The sequence below is a fragment of the Poecilia mexicana genome, unplaced genomic scaffold (assembly GCF_051168715.1).
Source record: "Poecilia mexicana isolate PSO_F unplaced genomic scaffold, ASM5116871v1 scaffold_6, whole genome shotgun sequence".
In the NCBI taxonomy this organism is placed as follows: Eukaryota; Metazoa; Chordata; class Actinopteri; order Cyprinodontiformes; family Poeciliidae; genus Poecilia; species Poecilia mexicana.
In genome coordinates this window covers 24413880-24437454 of record NW_028263375.1, presented here as the reverse complement: position 1 = coordinate 24437454, position 23575 = coordinate 24413880, and the positions used below count along the sequence as shown (strand labels likewise).

General features: G+C 40.2%; 1 protein-coding gene across 2 annotated transcripts in view; it reads right to left on the bottom strand.

The window, feature by feature from the left end:
• Positions 1 to 1228: 1228 nt before the first annotated feature.
• Positions 1229 to 23575, bottom strand: part of LOC106933926 (PDZ domain-containing RING finger protein 4) — a 131886-nt gene continuing 109539 nt past the window's right edge. The window contains exons 3-8 of one of the 2 annotated variants that reach the window (XM_088006469.1): positions 20589 to 20596; positions 16343 to 16441; positions 12498 to 12560; positions 9699 to 9800; positions 8777 to 8905; positions 1229 to 7121 (exon numbers count right to left, since the gene is read on the bottom strand). In XM_088006469.1, the coding sequence (XP_087862595.1) occupies positions 5649 to 7121; positions 8777 to 8905; positions 9699 to 9800; positions 12498 to 12560; positions 16343 to 16441; positions 20589 to 20596 (1874 nt within the window). In that variant the 3' untranslated portion in view covers positions 1229 to 5648. The remainder of the gene's footprint in view (positions 7122 to 8776; positions 8906 to 9698; positions 9801 to 12497; positions 12561 to 16342; positions 16442 to 20588; positions 20597 to 23575) is intronic. The other variant, XM_088006468.1, reaches the window with a different exon arrangement.

Sequence of the window (23575 nt, the reverse complement as noted above, 5' to 3'; positions counted from 1 at the left end):
ATATCGACAGTAAAAAGCAGGCATTTCTTCCATGTAAAGCCCTAAATGCCCAGGCAAGAGATAAAAGGGGGTATACGAGTCCATTGGTGTGGTTATGTAAAAGTAGTGGCGAGTAAAAACACCATTATTACAGCAATGAAATACGTTTTCATCTGCTTCCGATTGTTTTCTAAGGACTTGCATGTAGGACAGGTTGAATCACTAATATTTACTATATTTTTTATATCGTGACTCATCAGATTAAAAAGAAAAATGTTTGTGCCTCTTTTCGAACTCCTTGAAGGCTTGTGGAGTTTGTCCGTGTGGAAAAGCAAGCCCAAAAACGATAACCCTCTAGTATGAAACGGCAACGTGCCGAGTTTTGGATCAACACAATCTGATCTGAGATTGCACATAAATCTGAATACGTTACTGGAATTTGCATTTGCAACGAAAAGACTGTTTTCTCCAAGTAGAACTTTCAGACGGGCCTTTGGGTTTTTACTCTCATGGCATGTTCTTCTAAGAAAAAAAATCGTTAATATTTTACCAATGTCCTTAAGTGCAAGAAGTTCTCACTTAATTAGGTGGGGGAAAAAAAGTCTACAAAACAATCTCGGGGCTATGTGGTATTCATGTCAGTTCAATTTCAGTTTAGCTCCCTGACAACTAAAGATAATACAGAGACCTGAGTTCCTCCAGCTCTCCTCCCTGCACATAACAAGGCCATACTGATGATTAAGTGGCTGGTGTAATTTAATGAACACAAAGCCATCCAAGTGGAAGGACATTTTAATTGAAATCTCCTTCTGTTTAATAACTTAACATATTCTGAGTGAGACGCTCTCCAAGAGATATCCGAGGTGAATGTGTATCCAGCAATGAAAAGGGAACCACGTTCCATTTATCCACCCTGGTCTTCAACCCCTCAGAGGCTCGCCTGCCGTTCTTTGCCCCGTTTTCCCCGAGCGCAGCCCCACCTCTCTCTTCTGCATTCGCCCTCCTGTCTCGTCACAGACGCCGATGAGAATAGAAAGCTGCGGTTGCTCACTTTCACCCACTTAACGGCAAACATTTCACAGGAGTCAAGAGCCAAGAAAATATGTGAAATAAAAATAACTTCTTTTCCAACAGTGATGTTCTTGCCAAGTTCTTTGTTTTCCAACTGCATTGTTCTTTTTTTTTCCCCCAGCAGCAGCTCGACAACTTTTAATCCTTTATCTGTGCCTAAACAAACAAAAGCAAACACTTTAGTGCAATGTCATACCAAAAAACAATAATTTATTATCATTTCTTTTGCAAAGACCACCATCATCGCACATTTCACCTTGCTACAAATGTGTCACGTATGCATTACTCCATCAGACACTAATCCAAAACGTACAGTTTTAAATTTCAAATTTACAATACGTCAGTTCAAAATGAGGCATTTCAATGAGCACTGCACTTAATACTGAACTATAAAGACGTTCGATAAAAAATTTAAAAAATTTAATTAAATAAAAGAAAATGTCTCTTCCACGGTTCTAAAGTGTTCTGAGTCCTGCTCAGTGGCAATCATCCAAACACCAGTTTAAAGGGCAAATATCATAACATTATAGAGCCAGAAAACCTAAACCTCTTTAAAGTGTGGAACAAATGTAACTCCCAATCAGCCTTTCCATTGTTTTTCCAAACAGTTTCTATTTAAAGACATCGTTTTCTCGAGGCAAAAAGAGCCTTTGCTGGGATTCGTCTGTAAAACGGAAAGGCACTTCCAAATATGGACGACCATGCATCGTCTGGAATGACGGAGCGAGATCGTTTTAAAGAGAAACCGATGCAATCTGACAAATAAAATAGAATAAGCACACATATTTTTCTCCAAAAATGCTTTGCACAGGAAAAGTGGACGATAGGGGAGGATCTTCTCCTCAAGCAGCCCACATTAGCGACGACATGCTGAATATGAATCAGTATTTGACCTTCTTTCCCAGCCATCATACGAGTTATTAGCTTGATTTAATTTTTAGGGCTGCAAGACGTGCTGGTGAGAGGAAAATTAACTTGCAGCAATTAGGTGATGTCTTAAAAGTGATGTCAAATGTCTTTGAAATGAATGTCAGATGAATTGCAGAATAGCAAGACATTATCCATTTCACCCACTGACACCATGTTTCTGACGTCCACTGCATGGTCACAGTGCTGATGCTCATACGGATCAGAACAACAATGTTGGTCAAAACCATACCAGACATTTCATTGTTTGTCAGGATTGCTAGGCTGCCAAAATCTTTGTTTTTTAATTTAGTTTTTGTTAAAGGGGGTAATTCACCACTGTGGCCAATTACAGGCAGACTAGACTTGGCAAATAAACCTTTAAAATCCTTTGGTAGGGTGCCAGTTTGTGACGTCTCCAAAATACCAGCGGTAAGGCAAAATCCCTTCCGACCATCTCTTCCTAACCAACAAATTTTCACCTTACAAATTTTAATTACACCTGGGGGTTATCCTACCACTAGTTCTATTTTCATCCATTAATGCCCAATTCAGTGTTCCAGACATAACATCATCACTCTTTAGCAAATTTTGGCTCCGTTCCTGGCAGCCTTATGTTTGGTGTCTCTTTCACTATTTTTCTATTTTCCTTCTTTCTCAGTTTGGACCTAGAAACCATTTACTGTATATATTTCATGAGCTATTAACCTGAGTACGTTTGAAAATTTAAAGTTGGAAAAAAGATAAAAATGATATGTGCCCCTTAAACCTAACTGCAAACATAATTCAGAAACACCTTTAGAAAGTCTTTCAACATATCCAGTAACCAAATACTCCAAATGTACATGATATATTGTAAATAAGGCAGAAAAAAAAAAAAATTCTCAGATTAAACAATTCTTGTTTGCTTGGAAAATAAGATCAACCCACCAATACATCATTGAGGTTAGAGTTTTTAAGGCTATGAGTAAAAGAGATTTAAATTGATGTATAAAAAATCCCAGCATGTAAAAGGAACAGTCGTGTTCATCTGTTCTTGAATATGTATTTATATATTTATATAAAACAAAAATAAACCAGAATATGACTGCTTACAAACAGATTATTTTTTTAAAGGTAAAAATGTCAGTTTCATTTTGAAATTTCAAAGATTAAAAAAATAACAAATGTACTCTAACGACTATTTGATCACAGTTTCAGAATTTTAATGAGCCTCTAAAAGATAAACAAGAAACCGCACTGAAAACCGAATCTAGTCCGAAGAACGACTTGATGCCGTTTTGAAAACTCCTCTGCTGTCCTGCTCAGGTGGTGTTTGATGTGCTTTCCTGATCAAAGCTGATGTTTGTTTTTTTCCTGAAGGAGCTGGGATATTTTTCCAAGAACCCATCTGTTTGGCAAAGTAAACAAAAAAAAAAAGAAGATGAATCCAGAGACTAAACAATCCCTACAGATTGATATGTAATATGCATGATGAAGAGTGTTTCATCTCTTTGTAACTGCTGTATGCTTTTGTGAAACAGAGTTTCAATCACCTCAGTGCTTTCTGATGCACTCTCAGTTGAGGTATGTAAACTAGAGCTCTGAGGAATTTCAATGAGCTGAATTAGTATGAAACTGGAAATAGCGGCTTTGAAGCTTTGATTTTTATTCTTATTGTTTTGTAAAAGCCTTGAAAAGGAAAACAAGAAGTCAAATTTTAGAACATATTTGTGTTTTTTTTTTTTTGTTTTTTGTTTTATTATTACGCCTACTGCAAACCTAAAAAGCGAAGTCAAAAGTTTGGAAGTGCTTAGCTGGATATTTTCTCAGGCTGCTTTGGTTTTCTCCAAAATGTCTGAATAAGTGGAAGAGTCTGCCTAGTATTTTTGTACGTCGTCCTTTGGGATGTGATGGCCTTTTGTTAAGGGGGTACACCAAAATAAACAAATTACAGAGTTTGGCTGTAAAATAAGGAATAACATTCTTTTTGTAAACATTAGATCCCAAATGATCAAAGATCATTCCTAATGTTGCAAAAATGATGGTTGATTAAATTGAAATTTTGTCATGTTTCTTTCGTTTTTTTTAGGAGATTAAAGCTGAGTGCAAATCTAGTTCGTTTGAAAAGATTTGTTGCTTTTCACAGTTACTGGCACCCCACATAAAGACTTACCTAAATCTTTAACCCGAATTTATTAAGATTGCAGAAAAATTATATACAACACACACACACAGTCGCGTTTTCATCACTTGTGGGGACTTCACATTGTCTTCCATTAATTTCTACAGCCTAACCTTTACCATAATCCTAACCATCACAGACCAAACCACTAACCCAAAAACAACAATTTCCCTCATGGGGACCAAGGAAATGTTCCCACAAGGAGCAACGGTCCCCATAACCTCACATTGTAGACAGAAATAGGTTCCCATAAGGATATAAAAACCTGATACACGCACACAAACCCCAAATATTAGATTTAAGTATAATCATTCCGTAGCAAAAACCTATCCTATGTTGAGAAATGATTGGCACCATCTGAACTCCTGTAAAATAACTGACTCGTTCTTTTAATTTAAACTTTTTTTTTTTTGTTTGTTTTTTTAATTCATCAGAGCTTCCAAAAAGTTCATCCATAACATGTGGTCAGTTTCCATTAATCACTCCTCAAAATAGGGAGGATAAGAGAGCATGTCCATTCATAAAAGGCAGGGGGGGTGTGGATTTTTAGAAACCAGGAAATAAAAAATGGCTTCTAGCCTTAGCTTACCTACAGCAGCTTTAGAACAAAAGTTTAAAACTTAAATTGTGACAAACAGAACTTGATGAAGATCCTTGATTATCAAAGTAAAACATTTTTAGAATAAGTCACAGTTACAGAACTATGGTAAAGATTGTTAGCTTGAGGTCATTGAAACCTCTAGACCCAAATTTATTATAAACATCTATTATTCAGTATAGCTTTACCAGGGGTGCTGATAATTGTGGAGAGCACTGTGCATATGAAAAACATTAGTAGCTATACATATATTAATAATTTCTTATAGAAACAATGTAAATTGTAGTTGGAATTTAACAGGCAAAATAAAAAAAAAATACTAAAGCATCAGAAGACCATTTTTAAGAATCTCTTTACTTAAGTGTTATTACTTGCCAACTTAATTTAATTTGCTAACATAATTTAAAAGCACTTTAGTAATTAAACTGTTAATGTAGCTCAGTTAAACTTTTGACCGACTGCTGTTTTGTACTTGGGAGAGAAACATCTTTTCAGCAAACCTGCCAGCAGCACAGAGGAATATGATCGGCTTCAGCTCCAGAACTCAGGCATATAAAATCTGTGGACTGCAAGACAGCATTGAAAACACGGGTAAAGGAAAAATTACCTTCTGCCAAACAACCACCGTGAGATATATAGTTCAACATAAATATGAAAATAGAATCGAAAAGATAGACATGTTCAGAGTGAAGTATTAAAATAATTGTCAAGAGTTTCTTAGAAAATGCCGCCATGTTTCCCAGGTCATGTGAGAAACTTGTTTTGAAAAAACATCACAAAAATGTCATGACGCCACAAATAAACTCTTTAAAAATGCTTTTTGGGATACAAAGAGTGAAAAGTGTTCCTCCGACCGTCCACTTAAAAATGCCGCATTGAACGAGGCAAGTATGTTTTACCACATGGGGTAGAATGAAGGCCGTCTCTGTCCTATACAGTAGTGACTGAGAGGAAGGCATTGTGCACCTTTGCTCCCTCGGGGGCCTTAGTGCCGTGTGTCATCAGCTCCTGGATGGTCATCCAATTGTCCAAAATCTTCTTATTGCGTTTCTTCAGCATCTTCTTGTGGCTGAGCTCTATAATACTGACTTCCTTTCGACCTTCGCTGCTGCTCTGAGGGTTCTCCCTCAAGCTTTCCAGGCGACTGCGCTGCATGAATTCTCTTCTTCTCCTCTGTTCTTTTGCCCTGACCAGGTGCTGCTTCCTTTCCTCTTTACTCCAGTACCTCCCCATCTTCATCTCACTCATTGCATCGTCGTCCGTCGTCATCCCCCCGCTGCGCTCCTCTTTAATCTTCAAGGCCCGCTCCCTCAGGATCTTGTCTCTCACGGGCCTCTTGGTGATGTAGCGGGTGCCGTCGCTGCGGATCTTGACTTTCCACTCCATCTTGGGTTCGTTAATGGGCCTCTGAGGCTCTTTGCAGACACTAAGCAGGCTGAGCTGGCTCTGGGCGTACTCAACGGCGGAACGCTGCTGGATCAGCTGCATGTAGCTCTGGTAGTGGCGGGCATGGGCGGGAATGTTGGCCTGCCTCTGCTGGGAACTGTGGGAAGGGGAGAAGTAAGGAATCCGGGAAGTGCACTGTTTTAACTTTCTTTTACCCTCCTCCTCAGCCTGAGGTGTCTGATCTGACTCTGAAGGGTTACTGTGGTCGGGGCTGCTGCTTTTGCCCACAACGGGGGTTCTGCAAGGCGGTAAGGGGCTCGGGCTTGGTGACTGGCCGGTAGCAAAGCCGCCATAGAGGTTCCTCTGGTTGGTGAGGCTGACCATTCTCTGGAGAGAGTGCTCTGGGGAGCGGTCCATGGCCAAGGGCGTGCTGCGAGAGCTCTCGGCAGTGTTGTAGGCACTGGAGCTGTCCTTGTCGGACTTTTCCATCCTCTCATTAATGTCACCCAGCTTACCCTTAACAGACTCCCCGTGTTTGGGGCTTTGACTTTTAATGGAGGGTGCAGAACGTCCCATTAAGGGAGATTGCTGACTCTTGCGCAGCTTATGGGCCTGCATAATGTTCTGGCACTCAAGTTCAATACTGCGTAGCTCCTCGTTTAGCATACGCAGCTCGTGTTGCACATCGCTCTGCTCCGCCATGCTGCACTCAATAGTACTGCGGCGGCTGTAGAAAAGGTCGTACTCGCCGCTGTTGCGTATCTGACATTTTAGCTCCAAAAGTTGCTGGAAACGATCTCCCTCTGACTCATCGTTGTCCTCGTCGTCTTTGTCCTCCAGTTGCTTGCTGCCGCTGGTGCAATGGGAGTCCTGACTGTCCCGTAGGCACCGGGACAGGCGTCTCTGGATTTGGGCTAAGACGTTGTGGTCTGAGTTTTCCTTTCTCTCTTTCAGACTTGGCAGGCTGTCTCTTGAGTAGGAAAATGTTGAACAGGAAGGCTTGTCATCTTCGGATCTCTGAAAAAGGATAAAGAAAAAATACCTTTAGTAAATACAATCTTAGGTCTAGATATCGGTTACTTTTGCACCGTCTCTGATTACGTTACATACCGGAGCATAAAAATTATGACTTTCAGGTCATAGAAAAATGAATTGGTTAGCTTTAAAAGCTGCATTGTTGTTCATGCACACCATTATGTGGATCAAATCTGGGTTTCTCTCATATAATATGGACTTTTTTTTTTTTTTTTTACCCTTTTAAAAGTGTGCAGTGAGACAAAGGGTACAAAAATCTGTTTCTGTGCATGTTACCTACTCTGCACACTACACACAGCTCTCAGTGCAGGAGAAAGCTGCACTCAGAACAGCTGAAACACTATTACTTAAATTTTATGACATTCAGAACAAAAACATTTTTCTGCACCAGAAAACATGCACGTTGTAAGAAAAAAAAAAATCACAGAGCAGTCAAATCAAAATCAAGAGGAAGCCTGCTAACTCTAGCTCAACTCTAAATGAAAATATTCTTGTGGGGTGTTTTACAAGGATATTGCCTGAAAGATGCTTTTGCTGTCATGTTAATGTTCATATTTCTTCACTGTTTTCCCTAGTTAGTTGTATTCAGGAAGTAGATGATACAGAAATGGCTCTGATCATCTGTAGTCCATTCCCAGCCTTCCCAGTCTTGATCCAGCCCATTAGCAGATCATAACCTTCACTAACTCAACCTGATGAGACAGACATCGGATTTTGCACCATTTTACCGTTACAGATCAAATTTTTCGTAGCTCAAAAATGAACCCATAGTTCATATGCACTGGTTCGGTCCATCTGAAACGAGATATCTTAATATGTTCTGGTGAGATCAGAAGCCACCAGTTAATCTGCTGATGGAGGAATCTGTTCAATATATTCCATATTAATTATGAATGATTTTACCATTCTTTTCTTTATTCCAGTTTTCTTCTAGCTACCATCAGTTTATCTATATGTAATTTAACAAAAATGAATCTACTAAGACATGACAAATATCATTTTTACTGTTTTATATATAAAAAGTATTTACGTTTTAAAACATGGAGGATGTTTGTTTTCAAAGATTTATGAAAGGAGGGGGATAATCGTGCAGGCAGCATAAACCTGCATCGCTCTCTTCACTCTTGTAGTCAGTCTAAATTTATTCTACACCTTCCCACCGGACACAGGTTTTTTTTGTGTGTGTGCGAAAGAGAGTGAGAGAGAGAGATATACCATTTTACAGCTCATGCTTTGGGGATCGTCTCGTTTCTGCCACGTCTTTGAAGTTTCATTTGTACGGATTTTCAACGAATGCTCTCGTCCCACAAAAAGAGAATTTTAGATTATGATTATTAATGTTTGGAATTTAAATGGTTCAGTAGTCCCAATTCATAAATATTCATTTAAATTAGCTTTTTCTTTTTTTATTCAAAGGACAAAGCCTGTTTTCAATCATCCTTGCAAAAAAAAAAAAAAAAGAAGAGTCAAGGTAGACTTCATTGTCATTTTAAACTAACTTTACATCAGTTTCTTCTTCTTCGTGAGGTGGTTTATTCCATTGAACTGAGTAAAAGCCCCTTGTGTATCAAATTAATTTCAGGAAATTTTGAAAAAAGCCAAAAAAAACTGCTGGACCAACACACGTTTCCTCCGACCTGCTGCTTTTCCTGTTCTTCTTGTAAGGCAGCTAATTCCATCTCCTCTCTCTGCTGCTCCTCCAACATTTCCATCTTCAGCTGCTCCAGGAACTCGCTATGCTCATCATCCAGCCAAGCCTCTTCCAGCTGGGGGTGAAAGCATAAGGAAAACACATAGTGGAGAAACATCGGTGGGGAGGTGGATGATGGGAATCAGAGGAAAAAAGAAAAAAAAAGGGAAAAGCATGATTTTTCACGGCCCAAAGCCTGTGACAATACAGTGCCTTAAAACAAATAGCTGGATTTTCCAAATGGGTGCACAAATGGGATTTCCTGAAAAATGCCCCTGCGTGGGTTTAAAACCGGAAACCGCAGCTGTGTTTGAGATTTAGCTTCTGTTTCCAACAAAAAAAAAAAAACTGCTGATCTTTCAACTGCACCAATCCAGTCTGACAGGCGTAAAAACCACCGTTTTTGACCTTTTACCTTTGCGTCATCCATCAGGCTGTTTGATCCGAGCCGAACGGTATCCGTATCTGATTACTCCACGTTTACTACTGGAGGAGCCACTTAATTACAAAGAGCCTACTAGTGCTTTTCCTGCTCATCTGCACTGCGGCAGAGTCCTTCTACTTACTCGTCCCTGGCCTTGGGCCTGAACTCACTCCACATTAGCATGCCATTAGCTTTTATGGCTTACCATTGGAAGTCAATTACAGTGGCGCTACATAAAAATAAAACATGATGAGGTGTCCCAGCGGTGGCTTCCACCAGGAGAAGTTGTGTGCTTGGTGGGAAGGGGGGGCTGTTTGGCCATCCGGGAATGGTAAAGCTTGCTCTGAGCAAATAATGCTAATGGAAAACCGTCCAAGTTGTATTTCATAAAACGTTTGCCTTTAAGTCAGCTGTCACTTGGGTATAAAAGCGTAGTGAGTCTAACCTGCATCTCAGGTCGGGCGACCAGTAGTACGATGTTCCTGAAGTCATCACTGGAGAGAGCAGCCATTGCTTCTTCTCTGTCTTGCACATCATTGCCGTTTATCTGCAGATGGAAATTACAAAAAAAAAAAAAAAAAAATTACCACAAGAGCAAGGTTAACAGACGAGCAAGAATGCACATCCACAAACACACAAACCAATAAAAATAAAAATGAACCGCCCAAAAAAGGACGTTATCTTCTTGAGGAGAGAGTAAATGCTGGCTGTTTCTCGAAAATGCAAACCAGGAAGCAAGCTGTTACCATGAATTAGATGGCAGAGTCGTAGCGTTCACCAGAGTTTCCGCAGCGCACACGAATCCAGCCATACAATTAGCCGACCACTGACATGTGGATTCCTTTTTTTTTTTTTTCTTTTCTTGCCCTGAGAATAATGGTCCTGTCAGCAGCCGATAATGGGGCAGGAGTACTGGTCCGTTCACAAACACGTGCACATGCCTCATCCTGGCTACAATCAGCAGCACAACTCATACTAGACTCAACTGGGCAATTGCCTCAGTAATGGTTATGCATCCAGCTCTCGCATACCTTGTGCAATTCGGTCCTCTGTCCATTTGTCATCGAGGTTTTCCAAAACACTGAGGTGCATTTGCATAAAAGAATATATGTCATTTTTCACTGCTGGTGGTGCTCGACTAAATACTGGTTAAAAATGTGTTCTGTTGTGCCATTTACTCCGTAGACCCTACCACTGATCGAGTCATTTTTAAATAATAGCCATCAGAGTCCAAGCTTAAGTTCAGCTCCTGATACCTGTTACTGATGTGCTGCTGTGAGATTTTATGCAAGTCAAAACAGACTGTAAACCGTTTTGTAGTTTGTGTTGTCAAGATTTTTTTAACGAAGGTCTATTGTTTTGTGTTAATCCAGCCATGTGTGTATGCTTTATCAAACCAGGCATTTTACCCTTGCACAGCTTTTGTGTGGAGCAGAGTTGTACACATTATGAAACAATATGCGTAAAATATTTGGAGAATTGCTTTCAATGCTAGTTTTGTTAAGTTTAATGATCAAAGTATTATGAAAGCAGATTGTAAGGATAGTAAAATTACCGATTATTTTACCAGTGGTTCTGGATGAAAGCATCGTCAACCAGAAAGTGACTTGGGTCTGTTGAAAACAACGGATGTACGAGTCATTTCAGAGATGCCCTTAAAAACAAATTGCTTATAATATCACATAATGTCACTTCCAAATATCTGAATGTCACTTCCAAATATCTGAAGTGGAATACAAGAACAGTACTAATATACAGCTCTGGAAAAAATTAAGAGACCACTTAAGATGACCAGTTTCTCAGATTGTACTCTTATAGGTGAATGTTTGAGTAAAATGAACTTTGTTCTTTTATTCTATAAACTACTGACAACATGTGTCCGAAATTCCAAACAAATATTTAGCATTTATTCACAGAAATGGTCAAAATAAAGAAAACATGCAGTGCTTTTAGATCTCAAATAATGCAAAGAGAACAAGTTCATATTCATTTAGAAACAACAATACTAATGTTTTAACATTAGCAAGAGTTCAGAAATCAATATTTGGTGGAATAACCATGAGGTTTTCAGTGGAGTTCAGTTCAGTGGTTTTTCCAAGAGCTGTATATTGTTGTGTGTTGTTTCCATAATTTTTTTACACCTGATCCAATAAAAGGATTCAAATGCATTAATCTTAATGGTGTGTTTGAATTTGACGTTGGAAAGTTCCTGTTCATCAATTATTCAGATCCTTGCTGTGTTACTTCACCACCACTTTAAAACTTTACATTCCACCAGAATATACGGCTCGTATATTTTTGCTATTGATTAATCTGGTGTAGCCTGAATTATTTAAACAATTTTAAAGAGAGTTTGCATCGTAGTGGGAAAAGCAGAGGTATATTTTGTGGCCCCCTTCAAATTATTTCCACTGAACACACAGAGGTTGAAAGCGAAGTCATTTCGTGACAACACTGAACGCATCAACAGAACTGAACCGCAAGTCACCCTGAAGACGCAGCGGAGCACAAAGTCTGAATAGATTTAAAGTGCTGCCATTAACTAAATGTTGTGTTTAGCAAGTTATGTGGGCAGTCGGAGAGCCTGGGCGCATTAATTAAGGCAGACGAATATCTGCGTAGTCAGATGCGAGAATCAGAGGGATAACAGTAATTAAAGCACAATGTTACCGTATCTGTTCAAAAACACAAACATGCAATTATCAGAACACCAAATAGGTTCTATTTTTTTGTTTTGAGTTCCTCTTATGACAGAAGCGAGAAAAGTAAAATCCTTAACGAACCCCTAACAATAAAAACAGGACGCAATCAGTCCCTTCCTGCTGTAATGGTTGCAGAGAGCAGCTTTTCTGACAAATGCTGCTGGTGATGCTCTCTGCTCTCAGCACTGAAGATGAAGTTGGAGGCTAATGGCAGTCACAGCCTCTGAGCCATCACACAGGAGGCAACGAGCTGCAACACAGCGCCGTCCTGAAGCAGAACCCTTACAAAAAAAAAAAAAAAAAAAAAAGCCCCTGTTGCTGCTGAGTCGGTAACTAAAACAGCCAGGGGGGCATTTCTTCCCCCTTAAAAGTCACAGCGGGGGCAAGTTCCCACTATAATGTGCTGCCATTAAAAATAAATGTGCTCTCTTGCTGGAAGAGGCCGGTTCAGTAAAACAAGACAACACAAGAATCGTTTTTTTTTGTTAAGCCAAAGATGGACTGGTGTGGAGCAGGTTGGCGACCAGAGCCGAATGCTGCACCTGTAAGATTCGATCCCCTTCTCGGATCCGCCCGTCTCTGGCGGCAATGCTGTTGGGACTGACCTGCACATCAAAAAAAAAAAAAAAAAAAAGTTTAGACAGAATGTTCTGGAGAAACAAACAGGATATTTTTTTGTAACATTCTAGTCTGTAGATTTGTTTCGTAGTGTTTAGGGGAGGCGTCAGACCTAACGTCTTGGATCAGATTTACGATCTTTTTTTGAAATCTATTGAAAACAATATTTACCACTGGAGTTGTCAGCAGTGACTGTTTCGTTCTTTTTTTTTTTTTTTTCCTCTCCCTAGAAGCATCTTCAAAGGGCGTCTCTGGTGTTTAGGCTCACCGCTTGCTCTTCTCGGAAATAATGGTTGCCAACAAGGGGCAGGAAACTCTTCTCTCGCCCTATAAACAGCTATTTGAGGCAATTTGTTTCCACTTCCTCCAATCAGACTGCAACTCTGAGGTGGGCTGTGGAAGTAAGATACTCCATCTTCATGATAGTTCCCTCCCACACGGAGGAACGCTCGTTAAAGAAGCAATGTTCTCAGAAAGGAATCGCTGAAAGACTGGAACAGAAAGGAGGTGCGGCGCCTTGCAACGGTTTTCGTATGACTGGCTTCTTCAGATATTATTGGACGTTTTGGGGGGGATGTCGGTGGCTAGCAGAGGAAGGTGGCGCTATTGATAAGACTAACTAGTAGCATCAACACTTTAATCCCAGTTTAAATTCAGCTGTTCGGTCAAGACCCTTTAGGTTTCTTACAGAACATTAGTGAGCAGAGCTGTCAGCTACTCCATAAACATGACCTGTATGGAAGAGCGACAAGAAGAAAACCATTGCTGCAAGAAAGAAAGCTACCAAAAGCCCCTTTAGCTTACCACATGGGCTACACAACAAATACGCAGAAGAAGCTGCTACGGTCAAGTGAGACCAAAAATTTTACTTTCGGCTTTAAAAACATAAAAAGTCAAAAGCTGTAGCTAAAATTCACACTGCTGACCACATGATGTTGGGAAGCTGGTCAGAGTTGATTGGAAGATGTTCACCTTCCAGCAGGGTGACGCTATCCAGAACCTTACTGAAATGGTCTGGGTATATTTAAAAAAATGATAATAATTGAAAGGTTAATTTATTTCAGTAACTTAATTCATTAAGTGAAACACAGTACATAGATGAGACCGTCGTTTCCAAGCCTTTGTTTCTGTTAAATATGGTGATTTTCTGATTACATTTGATGAAAACATTTGAAATAAGAATATCACATTAGATCGATAAACGAGATTTAATGCAGAAATGAAAAGTATATTCAATACCTGGGAACTTTTGTAATAATAAATTACATGTTCTGGTTGTCATAAAAAAAGAAAGGTGCAAAGGTTATGAATATGTAAGCAAGGCACTGTAACTAGAAGATGGGAGTTCAGAGTAATCTCTGAAAAAAAGAAATACAATAAAAAAAGTTGTAAGTTCTGTTATTAAGGAAAAACCTTTTTATCACTGGTTCCTTTTGCTAATAAAAGATCAGACTGTGTAATATCCTCCACCATCCTGTACACGTTCAGTCAGCTCATCTGAATGCAGCACTGTCCTTAACTTTTTTTTTTTTTTACAAAATAAACACATATATTGCTGTCAAAAACCAAAGCGGGTTGAGATTTATATTCAGCTCAGCTCTCAAAGCCAACACCTTGCATGGTTGGAGAAATCTTCAAATGAAGCCGGGGAGAAAGTTGAGGAGAATCGTGAACAGTGTTTGAAAAAAAAAAGTTGTACAAAAACAGAGAACAAGTCTTTTTTTTCTTTTTGCGTCAGAGCCGTCCTGTTCTCGGCTTCTCTGAGGTTCGCTGAATAACACACTCAACTACAAAAAAGCACCGTTGGTTTATTTTTTATGGGTTTTTTTTTATGCCTTTCTTTGCTTGGTGGTCATCTCATCTTGGCAGCTGGCAGCAGAATCACGCAAGTTAGATCATCTGTTTGGTAATGTAATTTGTGTCTGATGAGAGTTCAATTTTGAAATACCGCAAGCAATAAAGAGACCCGCTTTGCTCACATGAATACTAAAGTAAATCGTAAATTGGTGGATGAATATGAAATGTCACATCTGATTCAGGCTGAGAAGCACAACATTGCGCCGGGCTCCTCTGATCTGGATAGATGATTGTTGGTTTCTACAACAGAGTTTAATATGTAAACGAGAAACTTCAAAGAAATGAGATATTCCCGGAATATGCATAGAGCTTTTGCCCCGAGAGGTTTAATATTTTCATTTTCCAAACGGCTAGCAATCAAAACTTTAGCATTTGGGAGAAAAGCAGCAAAAGGGAGACGGAGGGTTTATGTGTCCATCATGTTTTCATGTGAAGAAAACCTACTTTGGGGAAGACGACGCATCTATAGTATGACCTCACTTCTCACCTGTTTACCCCTGAAGATAGGCACTAATCCTTCACAACTCTGCAGGTGTTACAATGGATGGATGGATCCGGTTGCTCAGCTCTATTATTTTCTACCACCTTGGGAGGTGAATCCCACTTTGACTCAGAAGGTCTCCAGTTCATATTCCACATGCATTGCTTTCCCAACATCCTGCTGTGAGATGCTAAATTGTATCTGGGATCTCTTTACACAGCCTGCACCAGATATCTTGATACCTCAATTTCTGATAGGATTAGTGTTTCTGTGCTGTCGTTCAGACATGTTCAGGTCATTTCAGACCCTTCAGCCATTTCTCTGTGGTGCTTCCTTCAGAGCCAGGCCTCAAAAAAGTGCCAAACTCCAGTTTTTGAGGGCTGGTGTCCTGCAGCCTTTTGGGTGCTTCCCAAATACAACACCCTTGAATCAAAGGACTCAATTATAACTCCTTGTGCACTCGCTAATGATTATGTGCTTCTGCTGTGTTGACAGAGATCATACATTTCCAGGTTTCAGGACACCGGCCTTCATGGACTGGAGTTTGACACCTGTACTATGGAGGGTTTTTCTACCTGTAAAGATAACTCCAATTTCTTCTTTTACAGTTTTCATTGTCAGAGACATTCACATCTCCCTGACTTATTCTTTGAGCGTGGAAGTTTTTTCTTGGACCAGTTAGTTTGATGCTCACTGGTCCTCCTCTTCCTTTAATGTAAAGACTGTGATTAAGTAGATTTTGGGTGGAATCCACCATAAGATGGTGAGTTTGGCATTTTAATATGGATGTTACCATCACTTTGAGAACATCCAGCTACATTTGTCCAATCCGAATGAAATTTCAATGTCCCTGCTGTAGATCACCTTGAAGTTGTCCATGTAGTGGAGGCGAGTGACGGTGACCCCATTTCTGAGTTGGTATCCGTAGCTGGTCTTGCTGATTAGTTGGAGGATGGGGGTTCATTCGGGTTCATGCAGAACAGCAGAGGGGCACAGAGCAGCTCTTTGGTACATGTCACGTTTGATTGAGAGTTGCGCAACGGGCTTGAAGTTGGCATCGAGGATGGTTTCCACAGCCTCCACGAGGCTGTGGAACAACAAAAGCTCTCAGAGTGTTATTAACCTTGAACAGTTTCATTCATTCATTCATTCCAGGATCCACATGTGTGGCGCTGAGTTGCAGGTTTTCTTGTAATCAATCCAGGCAGGGCAAGTATTTGTTTTTCTGGTTTCGCAGTCTCAGGCGATTGTTTTGTTATCCACCAGCTGGGGTTTCGCTCCTCTGGTATATTTACCAAAGCCTTTTTGCGTCTCTGACATTTATTGATCTAATTCATGCACAATGTTTTCAGCTGTTTCACAGTAATTCAAATGGAGCTATTAAATAATAATTAATGATCGCCTTTAAATGTCTGTAAATCATGTACTAACCTCACTGACATAGATGGCCACATCCTCCTCTTCGTCCGTTCGATAGCACAGAGTGAGGCCTAGTTTCTCATGACAGCTGAGACGACAAAGTTCGACTTCCTATAAAAGGGAAAGAGAAGAATGGTTGAAACCGTAAACACTTCAGAATAATCTTGAGGCACAGCAATAATGGCGACAAACAAAAGCACAAACGAACGGCTTTAGTCTTCTACTACCTGCCTCAGGTAAGTTATGAAACTTGATTATTTACGGACGTTAATCTTTATCCTTTCCCTTTTCATCATGAAAAGGTTCTCCGTCATTAAGCCACTTTAGTCCAACTCTGCACTTTCACTTCGACCACAACAGGAGATGAAGCCAAACACCAAACAGCACCAGCCCCTGTCCCATTTCCTAACCCTGAAACATATCAAGGGTGATTGAGGGAATCAAGTGTGAAATGGCCTTCCCTCCCAAGGTCTTCATTAGAGCAGAAACACAACGTCTCTCAGCAGCAGGAGCGAAGTGGTTGAGTGGAGAGGAGGATGGAGCGGGGCAGAGAGAAATGAGGTGGCGGCGAGGACTCTGGCAGGACTCACAGGGGCCTCGTATAAAAAGAAAGAGATCCATTTTGTCTGTGACAAGTGCAGGTTGGCTGGTTATGTGTGGTAGACGTGGCATGGCTTTAGGTATGCGAAGGGGGAAGGGATGAGACGAAGGACAGAAAGAGGAAAAGGCCAACTTTGCTTTTTTTGTGCTTTAAGATCGCTGGCTTCTGAGAAACAACATTTTAGGCTGGAATATCATTTTTGTGTCTCCTTTTATGTCTGTCCAACATAAATATGTTTAATAGGTCAATCTCAGGAAACAATAGCATAAAAAGTTATTTCAGAAACTCAATAAAGATAAAAAATATCATGTTCAATCAATTAGATTGTGTTCCAAGAGTTGCTTGTTAGATTAAAGGTACTTTTTGAAATCTTTAATCAGGCAGTAAACATAATGTTCATAAAGCTCCTTTAAACAAATACTTTTTTTATTGATCTGGTGTAATATTCAAAATTTTGCTATGGGTAGGCAAAAAAATAAAATCATCTTAATGACATAAATAAAGGCTTGAATATATGAATATAAATCTACAGAATGTGTTTCACCAAGTGAACTGATTTAAATCAACAAATTAACTTTGCAATATTGTAACATGGATTTTACTGTAAGTGGATTAGACAAAAAGTGATTTATTTCATTGATGCAATCCCAAAAATTCTATTTCTCAGAATTTTTTACCATTGCATAAAACCAAACATAAAAATTATTTCACCTCACAAAAAATGTAAGTAAATTAAATCTAATTCAGCAGTTGCACAGTACTTTCCATGAATGACTTCATCAATGCATCTTGGCATAAGGAACACAGCAGTTGTGGCCGATGTTCTCGTTATGCATCTGTTATGTCTCTTGAAATGCTCTCACTCGTCACACTCAGCGCCTTGTAAATCTGAAGCTAAACTCTTAAATAGCCCTCGTCTTCACAATCTTTCTGAAGGTTGCAATTTTCCCTCTTGCTTCTGTACTATTTCACTACCACATGTTTTCCTTCCACTCCACTTTCCACTGATATGCGCTCTTTAAACACCCAGCTTCTTTAGCAATAGCCTTGTGTGGTTTCCTGTCGTCGTGGACGGTGTCAGAGCGTCTTCCCAACGATCGTCAAGGCCATTACATTTATGTACTGAAAAAACCCAAATGCTACTTATAGATAAAAAAAAAAAACTAACATCACAATAAAAACTGGTAATATACATATGCAAGTTTCTCTTTTTCACGTCAACTTTTTGGCTGTATTTCTAAATAGTTTAGATCCACCTGTATATTTTCACACAGACGCTCGAATAGATCTCTCAGGTGTTTTTGGAATTAGGTTCCAGCAGCTGCACACTCCACTGTCGATACTTGACATCAAAACTAAATCTGAGCGCAGACACAAATGCTTGGTTTGCTCCAAAAAGCATTGCACATTTGGAAAACAAGCAAAAGATGTCATCCGGCTGTCGTTTGTCATTTCATAATTTCTGATGTGCCTTTAATTAAACTTTGACAGACATGGTCAGAACTTCAAATGAATGAGACATGGAAAAAGACAACTACATGTGATGCATTCTGGCTGAGCAGATTAGGTCTAAAAAGAAATGATAAAAAAAATGAGTCATTAATTTCATCAAAGAGGTTTCAAATTGGTGGGGTTGGTAGGGAGATTATTAATGAATGCTCCAGAAGCACTAAGGCGGTGGCGGATGTAACTGGAGGTGTGTGCTGAGCACATCGTGCATGCTAACGCGACGCGTGAAGTTGAGGGAAATCAGAGGGAGATACTGAAATCACTTGCAATCTCTCAGAGAGGTCTCTAAAAATAAACTCACACAAATTGCCTGTTGGTTGTAAGGGAACTAGGAGGTGCGAGCAGGTGCTGCGTGATTTCTGCCTGCAAAACAAGACCGAAGTTACTTATGACTAATAAATGACTGGATGTGGCGGAGGGGACCTGTGGCAAGAGGATCGCGGGAAACAGATTGCAGCTATTCCCACGTAGTCTGTGTGTATTTAACAATGTCATCCCTTCTTCTCCATCAGATGCTTTTGAGCTTTTTCTTTTTTTTTGCTTTAAGAACATTTTGCGTGGAAAAGAAAAACACCCACTCACTCAGATGCTTCTGTAAAAGGTGTCTGCCTCCTGAACCATCAAAAACACCTCCTCCGATCTGTTGCCTCTTTGATTTTTTTTTTCTCCCCTCCTTCCTTCGTTTCCCAGTCGAGCTTTCTGCCTCTCAGACGGAAGATTGCGGGCCGACAGTAGATTAATGGCTGTGATGGTGTGATTAAGAGGAAGATTGCTGGCCACCATCAAAGCACATCTGATGCTGTCATGATAATCGCGCCTTTGATTACTGGTAATTGAAAAAGCAGTTGCCAAATGCGTTGATGGCTACCACTGGCAGAGAGAGAGAGAGAGAGAGAGAGAGAGAGAGAGAGAGACACAGAGAGAGAAAGAGAGAGAGAGAGAGAGAGAGAGGGAGAGAGGGTAAGAGAGAGAGAGAGAGAGGGATGGCTGTTTCCGAGCTCAGAGTGTTTCGCCTCCTCTGAACTCACCAAAACTAATCAAGGGGACGGTTACTAACATGGTTCAGCGCCGACACGCATCGAGGAGCTTTTCTTGGAAATGTATGATGTTAGGCTGTGAAATTGCAGCAATAAGAGGCGGCCGACGAACGTCGGCGAATCCGAAGGGAGAGCAAAGAGTTTATATACTCATGTTGGGAGATCCAACAAGAAAATTAAATTAGAGCGACAGTGTCTCTAAAAAAGTGTTCAACCCCTTTGGATGTTTTACCCTCATTGTTACTTTTGCCAAAGATTTGGCTTTTTTGAGAAAGAAAATAAAAATTACAAATACACTGAAAACCGAAAAAACAAAAAAAACAAAAATATTTCTACAAAATAACGACCATCAAACAAAAATATTTAACATCTAATAATTTCATAAATGACTGCATAAATATTCACCCCTTTAAAACTGATTGACCTAATTCAACAAAGGTCTAGTCAATTCGCGCTAGTAGATCATTTCACTTATAACAAGGCATTTTTCCCAAACTACATGTGGAAAATCTGCCTAGAGCTTCTCTTAAAATCAACATAAACAAATTATTAGCTTCAAATAAGCTCATATCTTGTTGAAAAAGTACTTGCAAGTTAATTTAGTCTTTTTTCAAGGGTAGTTTTTTTGGCTAGAAACTGGCCAATAAAAAGAAAATACTTTTAGATTTTGTGTTTTCGCAGTGGGAGGGCTTTCATCTGATATGAAGCAGATAGCTTGTAAAGCCACATGACAGAGTTGTGTTCTGGCCAAATTTAGCAGCTCGCTAAAGAAATGAATGAGGCCGGAAATCGAATCCTCACGAAAAAATAAGTCAGTCAAACCAATGTTCGGCTCGCGTCTGTCACAACAAGAATTCGAGCATCTGCAGCCATGTTTAATTTCCCCAAACTGTATAATCCACCCTTGAAGTGTTATAAAACAGCACTCCAGCTTTTTAGCGCACGATAATCCCTTCAGTCAACCAGCCGTCTTGGCTCTCATTTCACGTCTCCCTCGTATTTCATCCAACTGGCTCACATTAACGCTGCTTTTTACAGTGCCTTAATGCAGGGATGTTTTCTAAATGGGCTCATTACTGAGTGCAACACCGTTCGCGTGATTTGCAGCCACTTGATAGACTTTTAAAAGAAAAAGTATCGACTGCGGAAGCTGTAAATGTGCGTAAACAGAAACATCCATGCGACTCATCCATCTGACATTTGCATGCACGCCGCAGTCCAAACACAAGCAGACACATCCTCTTCTCCTGAATGTGTGTATAGCATCCACAGAGAGCATTGTATGTTACACTGTTACATAAAGTAAGCCCGGGAATATCTCAACGTTATTAACTTCCCATTCCATTAGAGAAGTGAATCAGATTTAGATATTTTCTCTCATATGTTGGCAAAGTGCTCTCTCCCGCAGCATTTACTCCCAGCAAAGGCAATTTTTCTTGCATCTCTCCCTCAGCAGAAATCCGCTCCATTCAGAAGGAGGCTTTTCAGCTTCGCCTCCATCCCCCTCACAGCATTTTTAGCTGTCATACTGCAAGTGGGGCTGCATTAGGGTGCTATAACCCTCCACCACCACACAGATCACGCATGAAACTGTGAAGCCTGCTAAGCGTGCACATTGTAAAAAGGATTTTTTCTAATAGCAATGAGGCATAAACAGATCCTTTAATATGTTATATATTTTGGATTTGACACCGGGGCCTCAGCGATCCAAGCGGGTGCACAAATCTGTTTAGGATTTGAAGAGACAGCTCAAGCTCGATGGCTTGAAGCATTCTGAACAAATTCAAATTAAACGCATAGAGGGAGGGACAGCTGAGCAATCATCATACATCAGAGCAGTCGGAGGCATGGCGCTGCGTCTGCTCGCACGTCAGTAACTCGGGAATAAAGAGTATTGTACTGCGGCGGTAAGCTGAGACAGTGTGTTGATCTCTTCCTGTCACATGGAAGATATGGATGGAAAATGGGAGTCAGAGACCATAAGTCATATAAACCTTGGATTTGTTCGATAAACAGCAGCAAATATACCTGCAACATTCAGTTACAACGACCAAGGACTGATCAAAGTCACAGGCAACTCATGAAGCTATTTGTAAGTGCACAAACGTGTTTAGGTCAGGATACACACATCTTTATTCAGAAAGCACAAGCAACGCAAGACCTGCTGCTAACATAGTTTTACCAAATAGGTAACGATTTTCTGACCTTTTGCAGGAAGGCGACATTTTCATGAGATACAACACAAGCATTTAGTGGCAAGTCCATTCAGATTTATGAATACCTATACGAGTTACAACCACAAAAAAACTGTCACATTCTCAAACTCCTGAGCCGTTTTTGTCATTTAGACTGCATGAAAAAATTATGCCTATTGAAGTTTGGTGATAATTCTAGCACAGACGATGATCACAAAGGTTGCTGCTTGGGCTGGTGGACAATACTGATACACACCAGGGTTTCCCCCAGAAAACTTGCTAAGCCCGGTGGTCGGGGCGTCGAGTCGGTCCACCGGTGGTCCACCGTGTTTTTGTATTAAAAGATGTTAAGTTGACAGGAAATGCAAAAGTATTACTGTGTAATTTATATGTTACAGGAAAAGATCTCGAGTGAAATGCTATTTAAACCCACAACTAGTCTAAAAACAACAAATTTGCACTTCTGTTTAATCCAAATTAAGTCAGCAGCTCCATCAGGCCCCCAAGGGCTTCAGGGACCCCATAAACACTAATATTTTAAAACAGACAACAAATACATAAATGTAACATTTGTTTATTGAGATTATCAATGCTGTTAAATTTGATTCACTTGTTTAGGCATACATAAATTAAATTATTTTAAATTGTTTTAACATTTAAATACAAGATTTTAAGGAGCTGGCAAGTTTACTTTGTAAAACTTCAAAGAACAATATTCATAGTTAATTGTTTTGTTACCATAGCAACAATCTGATGCTGTGAGTTTAATCTTTGAATTTACAAATCCAATTTAGTAAACTGCGATTATAACTTATTGCTTTTTAGGCTGGCCAATTAAACTACTCCCTTCTCCCATATTTCACTAATTCTAACACAGAAGCTGTTAGAGGTGCTGATATTTTTAGCAATAAAAGGGGCCCCTAAATCAAATTCTGCTTCAGGCCTCATAGAGCCTTGGACCGGCCCTGCTGCACTACGCAGAAATGCGCAACAAACGGGAGATTTAATTCAATGCTGCTAATGTGGCTTTAGTATTTCTTCCATTTCGTGTCTGTTGAGTTTTCAATAAGCATCACAGAAACTATTCTGGTTGGTCAAGCTTATGGGAGGAGTTTCTCAGACCTCTGTGCGCATTATCTCTAAGTAGACAACGCATTTGATATAGTTTGATGCATCGTGTAACTGGAAAAATAATAATAAAATACTATAAAATCTGCGTGATGCGTGCCTCCGAGGAGAGCGTCAAAGCTCCTCACCGGGCTGAACCTGCATGATCAGGTTAGCGCTGCTCGTTATCCACAGACTCTGGGGCCAACCGGGACCACAGACAAACTTTACAGGGAAGACAGACACAGAGCCACACGCTGGGCAGCGTGTTGAGATGTAAATGCCCCATATAATTGTTCGTTCACAAAGATAAATCATTCTTACCGCTCCACAACGCGCCTCTGAATTCGCTACAACTTATTCCTGCGGTTCACATAGAGCTGCACAACCAGAGCTAACGTGGCGGGTTTTAAACTCTTACACAGAGTTCTCCAAAGGATCATAATTCCTCACAGTAGGTTGAAATAAATATCCATACAGGTCAGCCTGAGTCCAGTTTGAGTGAAAGGAGGCGCGCGTGATCCCGCTGAGGTAAAGCAGCGGCAGCGCGAGGCAAAGCGCAGAGGCGCCAGCGGTGTGATTGGTCCGCGCGCTGTCGGGTTTAAATGCATAAACTATAAACCTATCTATTATAAACCTATCATTTAGGAATAAATCCGCTCTGCTAGTGAAATGCTCAGAGCAAAAGAGACGCTTGCAGCCCGGCTTTTAAAGACAAACAAAAAAAAACCCGATTTTTTTTTTCCCTTTCCTAAAAACATAAACAAGCAACGCTTAGCCTGGCGGCGGGGCTAGT